The sequence below is a fragment of the Macrotis lagotis genome, chromosome 7, assembly GCF_037893015.1.
Source record: "Macrotis lagotis isolate mMagLag1 chromosome 7, bilby.v1.9.chrom.fasta, whole genome shotgun sequence".
In the NCBI taxonomy this organism is placed as follows: Eukaryota; Metazoa; Chordata; class Mammalia; order Peramelemorphia; family Peramelidae; genus Macrotis; species Macrotis lagotis.
In genome coordinates this window covers 185,051,348-185,071,135 of record NC_133664.1, presented here as the reverse complement: position 1 = coordinate 185,071,135, position 19,788 = coordinate 185,051,348, and the positions used below count along the sequence as shown (strand labels likewise).

Here is a 19,788-nt window from a genome sequence, read left to right as displayed (position 1 = left end):
CTTTATCTAATTTATTCATGTAAGCACTTAAAGATATAATTTATCTCCTGACAGTCACTTTGAGTGAATCCCATAAATTTTGGTATGTTTTTTCATTATTGTCATTGTCTAGGATAAAATATTTAATTCTTTCTATAATTTGTTGTTTGATGCACTCATTCTTTAAAATAAAGTTATTCAGTTTCCAATTAGTTCTGTGTTTATATCTCCCTGGTCCAATATTGCATATGATTTTTATTGCATTATAATCTGAGAAAGATGTATTCACTATGTCTGCCTTTCTGTAATTGATTATTAGGTTTTTATGCCTAGTACATGGTCAGTTTTTGTGTGTGCCATGTACTGCAGAGAAAAAGGTATATTCCTTTCTATCCCCATTCAATTTCCTCCATAGGTCTATCATATCTAGGTTTTCTAGCAATCTATTTACCTCCTTAACTTCCATCTTGTTTATTTTATGATTCGATTTGTGTAAATCTGAGAGTGGAAGGTTGAGGTCTCCCACTAGCAGAGTTTTGCTGTCTGTGTCTTCCTGTAGTTCTTTCAGCTTCTCCTCAAAGAATTTGGATGCTATCCCATTTGGTGCATACATATTCAGTATTGAAATCACTTTATTGTCTTTGGTACCTTTTGGGAGGATGTAGTTTCCTTCCTTATCTCTTTTAAGGCTATCTATTTTTTCAACTGCTTTGTCTGAGATAAGCATTGCTACCCCTGCTCTTTTTTTACTTCAGCTGAAGCAAAATATATTTTGCCCCAACCCTTTGCCTTTACTCTATATGTATCTCTCTCCTTCAAATGAGTTTCTTGTAAGCAGCATATTCTGGTTTTTAATCCAGTCTGCTATTCGCTTATGTATTAAGGGAGAGTTCATCCCATTCACATTCAAAATTATAATTACTAACTCTTTATTGTCATCCATGCTTTCTTCCCTCTATTCCTATCCCCCCCTTTTTTCCTTTATCCATATTCCCCAGTATTTTATTTCTGAATACCGCCCCCTTCAGTGTGTTGCACTCCTATATCCACACCTTCCCCTTTCTTTCCCCTTTCCCTTTTTCACTTTTCCCTTCCCTTCCTTCTGTTAGCTCCATTTTTTCTCCCCCTCCCTGTCTCCATCCCCACTCCCCTTTTCCCCTTTTAAAACTTGAAAGGTAAGATTTTTTTTTAGGTTAACTGAGTGTGTGTGTAAGTTAATTTTAAGCCAAGTCTGATGAAAGGAAGAGTCAGATGTTTCTCATCTCCTCCCTTCTTCCCCTCTTTTACAATAGGTCTTTTATTCCTCTTAATGTAATGAGATTTACCCCATTCAATCCCCTCCCTCCTCCTATCTCCTTCCTATTCCCCTTTTTAAGGAGGAAATGTTTTCAAATCATTCTTTCTAAGTCATAGAAAATCCTGAGTAACCATCATTTCTGGTTAAGTATATTCTCTCTAATAGAGTTACAGTTCTTGAGTTATTAGAGTCTTTCTCCCAAGTAGGAATATAGCCAGTTTCATCCCATTGGGTAGCTGTCTCATGGCTAAGTATATTCTCTCTGATAGAGTTACAATTCTCAAGAGTTATAATAATCTTTTTCCCATGCTGGGATATAGCCAGTTTGATCTTATTGGATAGCAGTTTTTTTCTTCCCCTCTCTTTTTTTTTAACTTTTTTATTTGTCTCTTGAACCTCCCATTCAATATCCACATTTTCTATTTAGCTCTGGTTTTTTCATCAGGAATTGTTGGAAGTCTCCCATTTCTTTAAATATCCATCTTTTCCCCTGAAAGTAAAGGCTCAACTTCACTGGATAGTGAATTCTTGGCTGCATTCCAAGTTCCCTTGCTCTTTGGAATATCTCATTACAGGCCCTCTGATCCCTTAATGTTGATGCAGCCAGGTCCTGCAAAATACTTACTGTGGCTCCTTGTTTCTTTCTGGCTGCTTGCAGGATTTTCTCTTTTATCTGATAGTTCTGAAATTTGGCCACAACATTCCTTGGTGTTTTCATTTTAGGATCTCTTTCCAGAGGAGATCAGTGTATTCTTTCAATAACTATTTTGCCCTCTGGTTCCATGATATCAGGACAATTTTCCATCACTAAATTCTGTAGTATTAAGTCTGGGCTTTTTTTTTCTCTTCAATATTTTCAGGAAGATCTATAATTCTCAGGTTGTCCCTTCTCAATCTATTCAAGAGGTCAGTGGTTTTGCTGATGAGGTATTTTACATTTTCTTCTATTTTTTCTATTGTTTGATTTTGTTTAACAGATTCTTGCTGTCTCTTGAAGTCATTAATTTCCACAGACTCCTTTCTTTTTTTTAAGAGAAAAATTTTCTTCATTTACCTTTTGCAACTCCTTTTCCAATTGGTCAATTCTATTTTTGAAAGAGTTTTCCATTTGACCAATTGAGGTTTTGAGAGAAGTATTTTTCTTTTTGCATTTGCCCAATTGAGGATCTGAGAGAATTATTCTCATTTTGCATTTGTCCAATTGTATTTTTCCAATGATTTGTTTTCTTGTTGCAAGGTGTCAATTTTCTCTCCCAAATTTTCCAATTGATTTTTAAACTCCTTCCTTATTTCTTCAAGGAAGTCTTTCTGTGCTGGAGAGCAGGTCATATTCTCCTCAGAGGTTCTAGGTCTCTCTGAGTTAGTGTCTTTTCCTTCCAAGAATTTTTCTATAGACCCTCTTTTGCAATGGCCTTTCTTCATTATCCTAAAACCTTGTGTTGGGGAGGGGCTGGTTCACAGGGGGTTTGGTGTCAGGATCCCTAGTGAAATATTTCCAGCTGGCCAGTAGGTTGTGCTAGGGGTTTTGCTCACTGAGTGCAATATCTCCAGCTGGCCAGTAGGGTTGCTTTCTCTGGAGTGTCTGTGACCTTGATTGAGGCCCTCTCCCTTGAACTAGGAGGAGTGGTTGAAGCTGTTAAATACTTTTGCCATTGATCAATAGTGGGCTATACTCTGGGGTGAGGTGATCACTCTCCCTATTGTCAGCTAAGGTGGCTCTGTTGCTTGTCCTTAGCCTGGGGCAGAGGTAGTCTGTAATTGTGTTTGTTCTGGCGAGAGGCTTCAGCTGAAGTAGAGGTGTGGTCTCTGAGTTCCTCCTGATTAGAGGGGCTCAGGGATTGTCCCTGCAACTGTCCTACTCAGGAACTCTCCCTCCAGCCCTGCAGGCAACCTCCAGAGTGTCAGCCCCACCACTGATGCCTCTGCTCCCTAGTTGACCCTAGCCCCAGTGGTCAACCAGGCTCAAGCCCCAACACTGCTCAAACTGGTCCAGTTCTCGGGCCCTTAGGCTCCCGGGCTCCAGCCCCCTCCTCTAATCAGACTAATCCTCTGCTGACCCAGGCTCCCAAGCTCTCACTGGTCCTGTGCTCCTGGCAGAATCAGCCCTGAGTCCACCCTCTGTACCCAGACTCACCAATGATCTTGAAAGACAGATCCTGAGGTGGATGTTCTTCTCCTAGCTTTTCTTTCTGGGTTTTGTTGATTGGAGTTCTGCTAAGAGGTTTGTTTCATATTATTTATAAGGGAAGATCAGGAGATTAGTACTGTGCCTGTCTTCTCTCTGCCATCTTGTACAGAAGTCCTCCATTTATCTTTTTTATGGATCTCTTTAGTGTTATATTTGGAGATTGAATTCTCTGGTCATTTCTGGTCTTTTTATCAAGAAATTTTGGAAGTCCTCTATTTTATTGAACATCCAACTTTCCCCCTAACTGAATATGCTGAATTTTGCAGGATAGTAAATTCTTGGTTGTAATCTACAGTTCTTTGCTCTCCAATACATGGTATTTATTCCAGGTCCTCTGGTCCTTCACTGTTGAAGCTGATAAGTTCTGTATCAGTCTGATTGTGTTTCCTTTGTATTTAAATTGATTCTTTCTTGATTCTTGCAGTATATTTTTCTTTATTTTGAGAATTTTGGAATTTAGCTATAATACACTTTGGAGTTTTTATCCTGGGGGCTCTTTTTGGAAGAGTTCTGTGTATTCTTTTAAGGGCTTTTTTGTCTTCTTAGTCTGATATATTTGGACAGTTTTCCCTATTGATTTTCTGAAAGATAATTTACAGACTATTTTTTTATCTAGACTTTCTGGTAATCCAATAATTCATAAATTATTTCTCCTGGATCAATTTTCCAGGTTGTTTGGTTTTCCTAAATGATATTTTACATTTTCTTTAATTTTTTCAAGCTTTTTATTTTGTTTGATGGAATCTTGTAGTCTCATAGATTCTTTGGTTTCTATTCATCCAATTATGATTATTATAGTTTTATTTTCATTTAGCTTTTGTGTTTCCTTTCCTTTCCTTTTTTATTTATTTAAGGTAGTGAGTTTAAGTGATTTGCCCAAGATCACACAGCTAGATCCACCTAGATTAAGTGATCTTGCCAAGATCACACAATTATTAAGTGTCTGAAGTCAGATTTGAACTCAGATCCTCCTGACTCTAGGGCTGGTGCTCTATCCACTGTACCACCTAGCTACTCTATGTTTCCTTTTTTAACTGGTTAATTTTACTTTGTGCCGAGTTGTATTCCCCTTCCAGTTGGTCAATTTGAGTTTTAGATAAATTGTATTCCTTTTCCAGTCAGCCAATTTTATTTTTTGAAGTATTACATTCTTTTTCCATTTGGTTATTTTTACTTTTAAAGAAGTTGATTTCTTTGGTCAATTTTTCATAATTTTTCTGCATGAATTTCATTTTTTTATCCACATTTCTTCTTTCGTTTTTAAATTCTTTTTAAGGCTTTCTATGAGCTTTTGTATTTTAGTACAATTCATAGATTCCTTTTCAACTTCCACTGTAGGTAATTTTTCCACTGCTTTCTTCTTGTGAGGTGGCATTGTTATCATCTTTATCTTCATAGTAGCTCTCTATGGTTAGTCCTTTTTTTAGTTTTTTTGTTCATTTTGATTGTTAGAGCTCTGCTCCTGGGGTATGGGGAGTATAGACTCAAACTTTTTATGCTAAGGCTGGAGTCTGATCCTTGGCTTGTCTTTGGCCAAGGTGTTGCCTATGCATTCCAGGTATTGCCTTTGCAGAGGTTTGTTTCCTCCTTTATGTTCAGGTTCTGTGTAAGCGGTGGTTTGGTCACAACCTAGTCCTGTCTTTTGCCCCATTGCTCCCAGGGTTTAGACTTTGGGTTGGGAGCTCTTCAATTGTGAGCTCCTTGAGGGTAAGGAAAGCTTTTTGTCTTTCTTTGAATTCCTAATGGTTAGCACAATCCCTGGGAAATAGTAACCATTTAATAAATACTTATTGACTGACTATTATGCTAAACTAATTTTTCAAAGATCACCAAAAATCAAATCCATTTTGTTCTCTTTGTTCTCATCCTCAATGTCCCTATATAGCATTTGGTACTGATAAGTATTGACTTCCTGGGTAGTCCTTCCTTTCTCAGTTTTGGAGTCACCATAATCTCCTGAATTTCCCTCCTACCTCTCTAACTGTTCCCACTCTGTCATTATTGCTCCTTATCTCCTTCACAACACCTTGAGTTTGTTTCTCTTTGGGGTAATGCCCTTCTTCCTTTCTTTCTCCTCTTCTTTCTCTTTCTACCCTTCTTTTCTTACATTTTTAAGTATTTCTTTTATGCAAATGACTTCAAAATCTGTATCTCTAGCCCGGCACTTTTGAGTTCAAGATACATCTCCAATTCTCTAGCTGGATGTCCCTCTATTATATAAAACATGACAAAAGTGAACTTCCTTTCTTCCTTCTAAATTTTCTTCTTCCTTTGACTTCAATAATTCTGTTTTACCCAATGCTCCTCATTTGAATATTGGAGTTAGCTTTACCTTTCATGTCCAATAATGTACTAACTTCTATCAACTCCATCTCTGGAATATCTCTTGAATCCATCCTCTTTCTCTCTCTTCCAATGCAGTGAGAAGAGTACCAGGACAGAAGTCAGGAAGACCTAAGTTTAAATTTGGACTTAGATACTTAAAGATTGTGTGACCCTTGACAATTCAGCTAACTTGTTTGCCTCATTTCCCTCAACTGCAAAACAGGTATAATAATAGCATCTAACTTCTAGTATTGCTGTGAAGACCAGATAAGATAATAACTTTAAAGCACTTAGCCCAACATTTCGCAAATGATATTATTACTATTACTATTATTATTGCTATTACTATTATTATTGTTATTCTCAGTGCCATTGCCCTGTTACATATGTCTTCAATTCCAATCATATAGAGACTACTTGTAATAACTCTGAATAATCTTTTTGTCTCCATTATCCTTGATCCATTTTTATACCACTGACAAACTTCTCTTTGTGCTGTGACCATAGATTATTACATCACTATTTTACTTTTAAAAATTTAGGGGACTTCCCAGGATGGAGCCAAGATGGCAGCATGAAGCTAGCATGCTCTCAGAGCCTTTCCTACACAACACTAAATGAAACCTCTACACAGACATTAAAGTTACAGATCCCACCAAAAAAGAGATAACAAAACAAGTTTTAGATTGTAGACATCATGGAAGATATTCAGAGAAAGTTTGTCTCTTTGTGGGGGAAAGGGGAAGTAAAGTCCAGTTGGGGGGGGAAAGCAGAAAAGCCAGTGCAGTCTAGCACAGCTTGACAATGACAAAGGTCCTGGCAACTAGATAGCAAATCAGCAGGAGTCTATAAGCAAACAAATATGGAAAATAAAGCTATGTATCAGGTAAATATAAAGTAACCAACAGAAAACAGGCACTAAAAGTGTGAGGGAAAGGAAAACACTTCCTTAGAAGGTAGGATTTTAGTTGAAATTTGAAGGAGGAAGAGTATTCTAGGAATAGGGTAAAACCAGAGAAAATCCCAAACTGAGAGCTGCCTTGTCCTATAGATGGAAGCATATGGAATTGTTCCTTGATTAAAGAGTATGGAGTTGGGGAGGGGAGAACTTCTAACAAGAAGAATGGAAAAGTGATGTGGTGACATTATATTATAAAAGGATTTGAGGCAAAATAGAGGGTTTTCAATTTTGATCCAAGAGGTGATAGATTTAGTATGAGGGTGATATAGTCTGATCTGTATTTTAGGAAAATTACTGTGGTAATGAAGTATGGATTGGATTGGTGGCAGCAGATCTTAGTCCAGACATAAAAAATGAGGGCCTGCACAAAGAGGGTGGTAGTAAAGAAAAGGAGAAAATACAGAAGACTCCTAAAGATACACTCACAACGGTCATAGTTTCTTATACTCTTGTTAAAGACATGAAGTCCTTACTGTTCTCCACTTTCCATCTCCTAACTCTGTAACTTTTTCACTGCTGTCCTCAATGCCCAGACTACTCTTTTTCCCTCAACTACACCTCCTGGTTTCCCTAGCATCTTTCAAGTTCAAATAATACCTTTTTTGCAGGAAGCCCTAATTAGTATTCCCAAATATCAACACCTCTCCAGTGTTAGCTTTTGTTTATACTGTATAGATTTTGTTTCTGAAAAACACTGTTTACATATTGTCTTCCTAATTAGAACATAGACAGAATTTTTCACTCTTTTTTTATCCCTTTACACTAACTTCATTTTCAGAGACATAATAAAACATTAATAAATTGTTGTTGACTTGACTTACCTCAGCTTTTAGCTCTCTGGGAAGTTGACTCAAGAACCATATCTTCTAGGAATCCAGGTTATGGATTGAGCTAATTTTATCATTTTCTCTTTTGATAATTTCTTTCAGAAATCTCTTCCTGCTGGGTAACCAACCAACACTAGAACATGAAGATTCTTGAAAGCCTGTTGAATAAACTAGAAACATTAATCTCAAAATTGCTCTTTGGTTACTTCTGTTCAGGGAACCATAAAGTAAAAGAAGTATTTGAGATTCAGTCTCATGCTCACCTAGATAAATGGAAGCTTTCTCTGCCTTGTGGACAAGGCCTGCTCTCTGCTCCACAAATTAGCCTCTATTTACCCTAGAAAAATTCTAGAAAAAAATTCAAAGCAATAAAACTTTAATGGTATCATGGTAAGCAGAAGAACATTTTGAGGACAGAGCACCTCACTTTTGTATCACAAAATTATGCTGATAACCATCACCTCTATATCTAAGACTGGCTATGCCTTCAATGGGCGGCCAGGTGGCGCAGTGAATTCAGGATAGAGCCAGGAGGCAGGAAGTCCTGAGTTCAAATTCAACTTCAGACACTTACTAGCTTCTTCAGCTATAAAGTGAACTGGAAAAGGAAATAGCAAGGCATTCCACTCCAGTACTCTGCTAAGAAAACTCCAAATGGGGTCACAAGGAATAGGACACAACTGAGCTGTAATATGACTTCAACAATGGCTCAAGAATTTGTCTGATTTATTAGTTCTAGAGGTCAAAGAAAATGATTGCACTGAAAGACTTCCAAATATTGCAAAAGGAAAGGATTTCCCCCTCTGCCTCCTATTTCTACTATAACTATACACTCCCAAGGGTAGTAGGTAAAACTGGGTAGAACTAGTAATAAAAATGAACAATTCAAACAGTCCTAAAATCTCCACCAGTGCCAGGCCACTGAGATTTACTTGTGACAACTCACCAAGGATGACTAACTTCTTCTAGATCCCCAGGTCTATTCATTTTCAACTGAGTAATTTCAGACATTGAGTTCACTTCTTGTTATGATCAGATGAAGAAGTATCTACCAATAAGAAGGAAAATGGTTCACTTCAGTTTGAAAAACTCCAAAATGGTAATCTGTGTTGTTTTTTTTTTTCCTTTCACAAAACTTGTTCTTTCCCCCAGAGCCCATTATTGTGGACTTGTGGTTTTTTGTCTTTTTTTTTCTCCTTAGATTTCATAGCCTAACTTGCCTAAAGCCAAGAGACTTGGCTTGAGGCCCCCCACTGAGTCAGAGTCTGGACTGGGAAGTCTAAACCAGAAAACTCCTGGCTCTCAAGTCTTTTACTTTAACTTCCAGACCACACAGTGGCCTGTGTTCAATGCATTGGCTGAAAGTCCTCCCCCCTCCCCCCATTTGTTTGGAAAGAGACATTGTCTTGCATAACTAGACAACCTACTAAATAGTCCATTGTCTTCCATTTTGGGGAAGCTCAAAATAACTTGTTAGTGTCTTATGACTGATTACAGAGCTGTCATTTATTAGGTTCTATAGCCACAGTGCATGGAAATGTCTGGTCTGATTGGCAAAGCCAATCAATATCCATGAAAAGAATTAACAGTGTCTACTTTTTTATCCTAAGTTCAATTTGAGGTGTGGGATATACTAAGAATAATTCATCCATAGCTCACAGGCCTTTATGCAAACAGCATGACAGCTATTTGTTATTCAAATAAGAAACCAAGAGCAACCAATTATAGAACAAGTTATTTTTTTAATCAATCAGATTTTGATAAACAGCTAATGAAAATGAAAGGTGTGGTCATCAGAGGAAACATAAACATGCATGAGATCTCAGTATCTTTTATCCTCCCAAGTAGAGAATTATTGTTTTGCTCCTATGGGTGAGTCATGAAATCAGAAAAACAGTAAAAGGTACCCTGATCTCCAACAAGCCAGATGAGCAGAGATTAATAGCCAAGTCACTCTTGTCCACCTTTGTTTTCTATGAATCTCTGATGAGTTCAATTGGGAATTTAAGCTTAGCGCCTCTAAAAGAATATACATACCTCTTAGGATTCAATTAAAAACTTAAGCAACCTTGCTCAGTGTTGCCAAGGAACTCTCACACTCCGAGGCAGGCTGTGCTGCCTAGTATGAATAAAACACATTCTGTATTCAGTGACATTTCCATCTGGTTCAAGTGAAGTAGCAGCCGTGGGGAGAGAGCCAGAGGGAGAGAGGGAACAGCCTGCTCCAGCCTGCTTCCTCCTCCCTGTAGACCATGGCATCATTCAAGGGGTCCCTCAAGACCCACTGGCATTCCTTCCTGAGAAGGCTTTTTTTTCTTATCAAGACACTAACTACATGACTTAATTGGGTATGGGGCTAAATTTGGTTTGTAAAACAGAAGGCACAGGTAGACACTTTGAATGCCCCAGCAAAAAAAAAAAAAAAATAGAAACTATTCTGTGTCCCTCTGGTAATTGCAAAAGAAACATTTCCAGACAACTTGCTATTCAGAGCCTTTGGGGGAGTATATTTATAGAGAGAGAAGGAGGCACCTGGCAAATGCTATCTCTTACCTCTTTACTTCATTCATGCAGTTCGGAACAACATGACCAATTAACCTTCACCAATCTCAGTTAACTGATCCAGGGCTGGTGACTTCCTCTTGCAAATTTAAAAGATTTAGTTCAAGTGTACTTCTATTAGTTTCAAAGATGTTAGGAACTATATCAATGATTTTACCAGTAGAGGAAATTCTTAATTGAATTTCTTTTCACAAAAGCAGATCAACATCTCCTGTGCAAATTCTAAAAAGGTACCTAGGTCATGAGAAATTAAATTACTTATCCAGAGTCACATAGGCTTTAAACAGGACTGGAAGCCAGCTCTCCCTGACTCCAAGGCCAGTTTTCTATCTGCTATACTCCACTGCTTTTCAGTACAGTTCTTTAGGTCTTCAAAGAACTTTCCATACATGATCTCATTTGTCCTAACAAAAGCACTGTAAGCTACTTATTAATATCCTCATTTTACTAATGAGACACTTGTAGATCAAAGATTTATCCACAGTCATACAGTTATTGAATGCCAAATGCAGGCTTCAATCTCAGGTTTGAACAACTCCAAGATCAACCCTTTTCCCACAACACCACACACTTTCTTGAATCTATTCAATTCTAAGCCCCTTTAAAATGACCATTTTAAAAAGTCCCCCAAACAATAAACATTTTAAAAAAGACAGTGGAACATTAAAAGTGAGATTCATTAAGCTAGCAAGAGGCAATGTTGAACCTAAGATCTACTCCTTTAAAAGGATCAGTTCTCCTAATATGAAAATATGGCAGAATCTTGGAATGTTTGGTCTTAAAAGAAATAAAACTCCCTAGTAATTTCAGGGAGAAATTATAACTTCTCTGAGGGCACAGATTTCAGAATATAGTCAGTTCCATTCACTGTGTGGCTTGTTATCATGGCATATTCACATGAACAAGACCAGTGTTAATCCTAGTGGGATGGTGAACCTAGGAGTAAACCTTCTTTTATACTTTTTATATAGAAATGAAATCAGAAATAACCTGAACAACAAAATATCCTAGAGGATAGCCTGAGAGCCTGAGAAGTGTGTGTGTGTGTGTGTGTGTGTGTGTGTGTGTGTGTGTGTGTGTGTGTGTGTGTGTTAGGGGGGACAGGGTCAGTCTCAATTCACTTTGGTGCCAGATGACAGGATTTGTTTTAAAAGGATGATTGCATGCATAAAAGTTGCTGATCTTCTCCAGGGTCAAGTGAAAAAAAAAAATGTTTCATCTTCTTCTCCTTGTTGTTGCTTTCTTGAGTCATTCATTGCTCAGGGTCAGCAGTATCAAACTTTCCCAAAGCTGGAGATTTAATTTAACTAGCTTAAGGTTGCTTCTTGTCAGAACCTAATAATGCCAATTTCCTTTATATGATACTAATGTTATCTGAAAAATTCAATGTTTCAGTGCATAGAACATTGGCCCTGGAGTCAGGAGTACCTGAGTTCAAATCCGGCCTCAGACATATAATAATTACCTAGCTGTGTGGCCTTGGGAAAGCCACTTAACCCCATTGCCTTGCAAAAACAACAACAAAAAAAAGAACTCAATGTTCTGAATTTTATAGCTTTGTGTTTTCCTTTGTTTCCCCAACCTCACCACTATCACTAATTTTTAACAATTAATTAAGTAAACTTTCATTAATTGCCCAGAACCAGGCACTACACCAGCAGCTAGAAATATATATTGTAGTTGTTTTTCAATTATTTCGGTCCCCTTTGGGGGTTTTCTTGGCAAAGATATTGGAGTGGTTGTCATTTCCATCTTTGGCTCCTTTTACAGATAAGGAAACTGAGACAGTTAAGTGACTTGTCCAGGGTCACACAACAAGCAAGTTTCTGAGGCCAAGTTTGAACTCAAGATGAGTCTTCCTGACTCCAGGTCTGGTGTTCTATCCACTGTACCACCAATTGTCCACAGGAATTCAAATACAAAAAAAAAATCAAACTCTCTACTCTCAAGGCACTTACATTCTCCTGGGTAAGGCAACAAAAACATCTATAAGAATCAAGAAAAGATAAATAAGTAAATACTCAAATCTTAAATACAGAGATACTCTGAACAGGAGGGTCCTAACATTTGAGGGTGAATAGAAAAAAGGGTAGAAGATGAAGTTTAAGCTGTCTATTGAAGGAAGAGAGATTCTATGAGGCAGAGGTAATGGAGTGCTGTTGATTCATTTTTGGAGTTGTGAACTGATCCAACCATTTGGGAGAGCAATCTGGATTTATGCCCATAGAGTCATTAAATTGTCCATATGCTTTGATCCAGCATTATCACCATTATTTGGAAAAAGGAAAAGAACTGATATTTCTGAAATGTTATAGCAGCTCTTTGTGTTAATAAAGAACTGGAAATTGCGGGGATATTCATCAGTTGGGGAATGGTCGATCAAGCTGTGGTGTATCTTTGTGATAGAGCACTACTGTGCCATAAGGAATGTTGAACTCAGTGATCTTAGGAAGAACATGGAAAGAATTGCAGGTAATAATATAGAGCAAAATCAACAGAATATATACAGTAACAGCAATGTTGTTTTTAAGACTGAGAAAATAATTAATTTTGAATATTGTAAATACCTAGATTAACTATAAAGGAAATAAGAAAAAAGTTCTTTATCTGACCTTGTATCTAATGATAGCCATCAACAGATCCTCAAATGGGAAATGGAGTGTTATGTATGATGGATGGGGGTGAAACACAGTCTGGTTAAATCTCAGAGTGAAGTAGGAGGAAATGATGTCCAAAGATACTGAAAAGATAAATTGAGACCGGGTTGTTAAAAAAGACTTTAAAATCAAAGCAGAGTTTATCATTTATCCTAGAAGCAGCAGGAAGTCAGCTACTGGAGCAACAGTAACTTGTTCTAATAGGAAAGATTGTCATTGTTATAAGTACATCGCATAACCATGTTTTAATCCAGTTTGGAGTTGATTTGGACCTTTGCTTTAACAAGTCGGCCTATTTGATTATAGACAGACAATTGATTCAGAAATAACTCCTATTTTTGACTCACCAGTCATTTCTTGACTGTCATGCTCTCAATTTTAATCACATCTGAAGTTGCAAATCTATTATGTACAACTTGCTATTCCTTTTAAATATATAATATAGTTATATGACTATGTCTTTGTTTTCTTCCCTCTCCACCACCTAGAGATGACTGCCATTAGTCACAGATATATAAATGTAAAATTATTCTATACATAATTTTATTTATCAGTTCCTTCTCTTGATGTAGATAGTATCTTTCTTCATGTTTCCTTTAAAGTTAATTTGGATATTTACAATAGTCAAACTTAGTTATTCATTCAACACAATTCTTAAAAACATTATTGTAATTGTATACAACATTCTCTTGCTTTGCTCATTTTGCTCTTTATTTCCTGCAAGTCGTTCCATATTTTCTAAGATCATTGAGCTCATCATTTCTTATGGCACAGTAGAATTCCATCACAATAATACACCACAACTTGTTCAACCATTCATCAACTGATGAGTATCCCCACAATTTCCAGTTCTTTGCTACCACAGAGAGCTGCTATAAACATTTTAGAAATAAAGATTCTTTTCCTTTTTCCATAATAATCTTTGGAAATAGACCTAATAGTGGTAATGCTGGGTCAAAGCATATGATTAGTTTAATGACTTTTTGGGCATATTTCCAAATTGTTCTCCCAAATGGTTGCTTTAGTTCACAGTTCCACTAACAATGAATTAGTATTCCATCTTTTTCGCATCCCCTCCAACATTTGTTACTTTTGCCTTCAATCACTTTAGCCAACCTCACAGGCATAAGATGAAATCTTAAGGCTGTTCATTTATTCTTATCATGTGACTGGCTTGCCTCATTTTCTGATCATACCTTTGTAAATAATAGTAAGATCTTTTGTCTTCCTAAAACATGTATCTTAAGACATGATAAAGAACTCCTAAAACTTGTCTAAAAATGGATGACTTCCATCATTTTCTGGTAGATCACATAGGTACAAATGATATTGCCAGGAATCTAAAAAAAGCTTGTATAAAATGGAGGCTCCCAATCAATGATGAAGTTGCCTAAGTGAGTTACAAATGAGGATAATATTGTGCTAATAGTATTAAGTCTCAAAACATTACAGAACCTCATAAATGAGATCCTCAGACATTTGGAAGATTTCAGTCTCATTTAGCAAGCAAGAAAAATCAAGTGGATAAGGAATACCTGTATATATGATGATACATAGTCTATATAACTAGACCATCAAGACATAGATCTTGTACAGATGCTACAGCTGAAATATGAACTAGGCTCAGAATTTAATAGAGAAGGAATTTATGCAGTAATTTTTTAATGAATCCAAGATTCTCTCTAGAACAAAGGCCCACTTTTTTAAAAACACCAATATTCTTCTGGTGAGACTACATGGCTATTAATCATGGAATGCCACAGTCTCTGGAGAATGAAAGTTGTGGTAACACAAATGGCAGTGGAGAAATGCCTATTTGGCATGAATACTTTGCCATCACCAAGAAGATTTGTACATCAGAAGGCACATAAATGATGTCAACAAAGGGATACATGAACAGAAAAGAAGGCCATTATTTAGTGACCTGCACCACATCAAAAGATCTAGAGGAAGGCCCCCTCAGTATGATATGTGTACCTCCCTATGAAGGCAACAACGTGGCACAGTAGATAGATGCTGAGTCTGGAGTCAGGAAGACCTGAATTCAGAATCTGCTTCAGACACTTGCTTAACTGTGAGAACCTGGGAAAGTCACTGACTTCTTTTTGTCTCAGTTTCCTCCTCTGTAAAATAAAGATAATAGTAGCAATTATATTGCAGTGTTGTTGTGAGGAACAAAAGAGATAATAATAATTGTACAGCATTTAGCACAATGCCTAGGCATATAGTCAGTGACATATAAAATGATAGCTATTGTTTTATTATTATTTATAGGAGGAAAAGGAGAAGAGTCACATGGGATGAATGGGTATCAATTAGTGCCTGGGTCTTCCTTTTGTGAGAATAACTACATCAGTGAGATCACAGATCCATCAAAATTATTATCATAGTAATGTTAAGTGAACATTTGCAAATGTATGCAGTGGTCACTGAGCCAGCATGGTTTTGTTAAGATCAGGTTATATCTGATTAACCTCATTTCCTTTTTTGGCAAAGCAGATGCAGATCTGTCTACATATAATAGATGCATTTGACAAAAATCTCTCATGTAATTTTTGTGGCCAATATAGTGGAACCCAGACAATATACTTAGGTAATTCATTTTTAGTTAAATGATTAGACCTAAAAATAATTGTTATTGATTCAATGTCACCTTGAAAGGAGATATTTTAAGGGGTGACCCAGGAATCTGAAGAAATCATTGAGCTGCTTTGTATTCAGTTAGTTCATTTCAACAAATATTTATTGGGCTCTTATACATACCAGGAAATGGGTGAAATGCCAGGAAATTGGTGAAATTCCAGGGATGAAAGGACAAAAAGAAAACAATTCTGACCATCAAGGAGCTTACATTCTTATGAGAATTAAATAAGCAATATGTATACTGATAAGTAGATATGAAAGATATACACTGGAGTTGCAAAGTAATTTTTTTTGAAGAAGAAAGCAAAATATTTTACTTTTTTAGGGTTTTTTTTACAAGGCAAATGGGGTTAAGTGGCTTGCCCAAGGCCACATAGTTAAGTAATTGTTAAGTGTCTGAGGTCACATTTGAACTCGGGTACTCCTAACTCCAGGATTGGAGCTCTATCCACTGCGCCACCTAGCCGCCCCAACAAAAGATTTAATAAATCTTGCTGATTGATTGAAGTCTTCTAGGTGTCATAATCTAATTCGATTATGATATAAAATTTCCACAGAGACTTTTGTCATTGTCATAGACACTCTCCAGCAGAGTTTCCAAATGGAAAAATTATTTTCCTTAGAGATATATAGATCAGTTAGATGGCACAGTGAATACAACACTGACACTGGAATCAGGATGACCTGAGATCAAATCCAGGCTCAGACCCTTGACACCTACTAGCTGTATGACCTTAGGCAAGTCACTTAACCCTGACTACCTCACATCTAGGGCCATCTCCTGATTCATATCTGGTCACTGAACCCATTTGACTCAGGAGGAGAAAGTGAAGCTGTGACTTAGCATAGCAGCCCCTCACTCAAATCCAGTTCATATGCTTGTCATGGCATCACCTCACTGATATCATGTTCTTCATCAAAAACAAAGAACAGATATCATCAGCAGCAAAAGCAGCAGCATTTAATAAACAATTAATAAAGATTGATGACTGACTGAATGACAGTCTTCTGAATAGCATAAATAAAGTAGGTATAGAACTTTCATAAGTATGCCATTGCCACAGACACTCTTTAGCACAGATTCCAAATGGAAAAATTATTTCCTATATAGATATATAGATCAGAAGTTCTTAATTTAGGATCTGTGAACTTTTAAACAAATATCTTGGTAACTATTATTTTGGTAATTAGTTTCTTTTGCAATCCCACATATTTTATGAATTTAAAAAACATCATTCTAATACATAAGCTAAAGGGCCCCAAGATACAAAAAAAATTAAGAATTACTATAGATGGCAATATCCTCCAGAAGTGTGCAAGCATGCAAGAATTCAAGCATGTACTTAACCCCCTTTGCCTTGCAAAAACCTAAAAAAAAATGCAAGCGTGCACACACATGTGTGTGTGTGTGTGTGTGTGTGTATCTATATCATGGACAGACAATGAAGATTAACAATGATATTGTCCCAGAACTGAAGGAGAATAACAGGCTGGATTGTCGGGAAATTTTACAACATTTAATGATCTCATTTTGCTCCTTGAAACAAATATTCATATTTTAACACCAAATAGTATTTTGATTAGAGACAGATAGAGCACTGGACTTGCTTACTGCAGGTTTGCGTGAATTAATTCACTGATACTCAGTTATTTCATTTGTATAATGGGCACAGTATTAGTACCTACTACATGGCTATTGTGAGAATCAAATGAAATGTTTATAAAGTTACAAACTTTAAAACACTATATAAATATGGGCTATTATTATTATCATGAAAAATTACAATCTTTGATCCTATGATCCACCTCCTGGAATTTACCTATGTGCCAAAATCATCATCATCATCATCATCATCATCATCTTATATTTCCCAAGTCATAGCAATCATGGATTTAGACATAGTAGGGAACATAAGATCCTCTAGTCTAATCCTTTCATTTTAGAAATGAAAAAACTGAAATCCAGAGATAATAGAAGATTTACCAAAGTTACGCAGAATGGAGATTCTAAATTCTGAGATCCTACCACAGCACTAAGCTTTCTATAAATATAGATAGCCCAAAGACCAGGTCTAAGTAGACTGCTCCTGATGATGTTTGTCCTTTATACTTGAAGAAGACCCTGACATTGGTAGATGATGCCATAGCATGCCCATAGATTGGATTTGAGTGAGGGGATGCTGAACAGAACAACTGGAGAAGGCCCTAGATGTGAGAGGCAATGAGAGTTAAGAAACATACTCAAGGTCACTCAGCTAGTAAGGGTCAAAGAATCTGAGGCTGGATTTAAATTCAGATCTTCCTAACTCCAGGGCTAGTGCTCTATCCACTGTACCACCTAGCTGCCCCACATTACTCAGAGCATATTTTCAACAATGATACCTTTGAATGGCATAAAATACATTAAACAGGAGAATAATGGTTGAGAATTATGGTTGAGACGTGGACTGGTAAGGACTAAAAAGGACTCCTGTAATGTTAAAAAAAATAATAAAACCCAGGTGAATATCTCCTACATGGGGTATGAACTCAGAGTGTCTCTGGGTCATAGAGAAATGTATAATAGGAATTGAAATCCATAGATGGTTTGTGATCACAGGACTAACTCTTCTTAGGGAAGAGACTAGAGGTGCCTGGGATTGGTTTGTGGATGATGATGATGTTGTTTTCTGGTTCTTTCAGGTGGAAGGTTCAGTTTTTCTTCGAGAAGCAAAAAGAGAATATATGCATATGCTCAGTGCAAACTGTATTATGGTAGTCACATAGAACAAGCAGGCATGGCTAATTTGCAATTCATGCCATGGGAGAAGCCTCTGCATGATGAAATTATGAATCTATTGGAGCATTAAAATGTCTACTTTGTAGCAACAATATAAGGACAAACAACTTTGAAAGTTGTAAGACTTTTGATTTATACAATAACTTCATTGTTCCAGAAGACCAATGATGCAACATGCTATCTACTATAGAAAAGTGAAAGGGGTTAGAGTATAGAATGAATCATATAGGTTTTTGAGAACAGTCACTGGGGGAATTTGTTTGACTTGATTTTGCAAATTTGATACAGGAAATTGATTTTTTTTAATAGAGCAGGAGAGAAGGAAAAAAGATTTCTGTTCATTTTTTTTAGACATGGAAAGTTGAAAGATACTAAAGATGCAAACTGTTATGCTTACATGAGACCTTTCAGGAAGTAGAAATAATCTTTAAAATATCTGTAATGTTTAAAAAACACACATCAGAAGATGGCGACATGAAGGGATCGAGTCTTAGGAGCTCTCTGATAAAAACTCATAAACTAAGGACTCTAACTAAACTTTCGAGACACAGAACCCACAAAGGGACCCAGTGAGGCAGTTCTCCTACTCAAGGTAACCTGGAGAAGAGCAGAAGGGCTCTGCTCCCCCGGGCTGGAGGGGCGGCCCGCCAGAGGGGTGGCCCCCCAGAGCCAAAGAACTTCAGCCTCCCGGAGGCAGCCCCAGGGCGCTGGGAGCCGAGGCTCACAGCAGCAGCGGGGGAGTCTCCTGAGCTGCACCCCGGGGAGCACTGGCACAAAGTGGGGGAACAGCGGGGGACCTCTGCCAGAGTGAGCACATGGAGCCCAGCCCTCAGGGCACACAGCCAGCAGCCTGGTCTTTCTGCAGCCTAGACCGGGAAACAGAAGCACGTGGAGCCAGTAAGCAGGAGCCCCCAGGGCATGAGCACATTGAGCTGAGGGAGGGGAGTGAAGAGAAACTGCAGAGCTCTGTCCTCTGCCCCTGGAACAGGACTCTGGAGCTCTGACAACATTCAAATCCTGATCGCAGTCTAGGCCCCCACATAGAACAGCAGGGCCCCCCCCACCTCAGCCCCATGGCAGAGGGGGGCGCTTATGGTCATTCACAGACCAGGAGGGAGGACAGAACCTCACACACTGAGACCCTTGTGGGAGTGTCCCAAAAGCTCAGGAAGCACCCCCAAAAAACAGGCTTAGGCTGGGAAAATGAACAAAGAAACAAGAGGAAGACCATTGAGAAATATTTTGCAAATGAGCCCAAGAAGGATCAAAATACTCAGTCTGAAGATGAGGAAGCACAAGCTCCTGCATCTAAAGACTCCAAGAAAAACAGAAATTGGGCTCAGGCTATGATAGAGCTCAAAAAAGACTTTGAAAATCAAATGAGGGAGTTAGAAGAAAAACTGGGAAAAGAAAGGAGAGAGATGCAGGAAAAACATGAAAATGAAGTCAGCAGCCTAGTCAAGGAAATCCAAAAAAATGCTGAAGAAAATAGCATGCTAAAAAACAGCTTAGGTCAAATGGATAAAATAGTTCAAAAAAGTTATGGAGGAGAAGAATGCTTTAAAAAGCA

At 37.6% G+C, this 19,788-nt stretch overlaps 1 protein-coding gene across 1 annotated transcript in view; it reads left to right on the top strand.

The window, feature by feature from the left end:
- SSPN (sarcospan) overlaps nt 1-15,875 on the top strand; it is a 107,044-nt gene extending 91,169 nt beyond the window's left edge. The window contains exon 3 of the mRNA XM_074194202.1: nt 7,680-15,875. Within this exon, the coding sequence (XP_074050303.1) occupies nt 7,680-7,700 (21 nt within the window). The 3' untranslated portion in view covers nt 7,701-15,875. The remainder of the gene's footprint in view (nt 1-7,679) is intronic.
- The last annotated feature ends 3,913 nt before the right edge of the window (nt 15,876-19,788 follow it).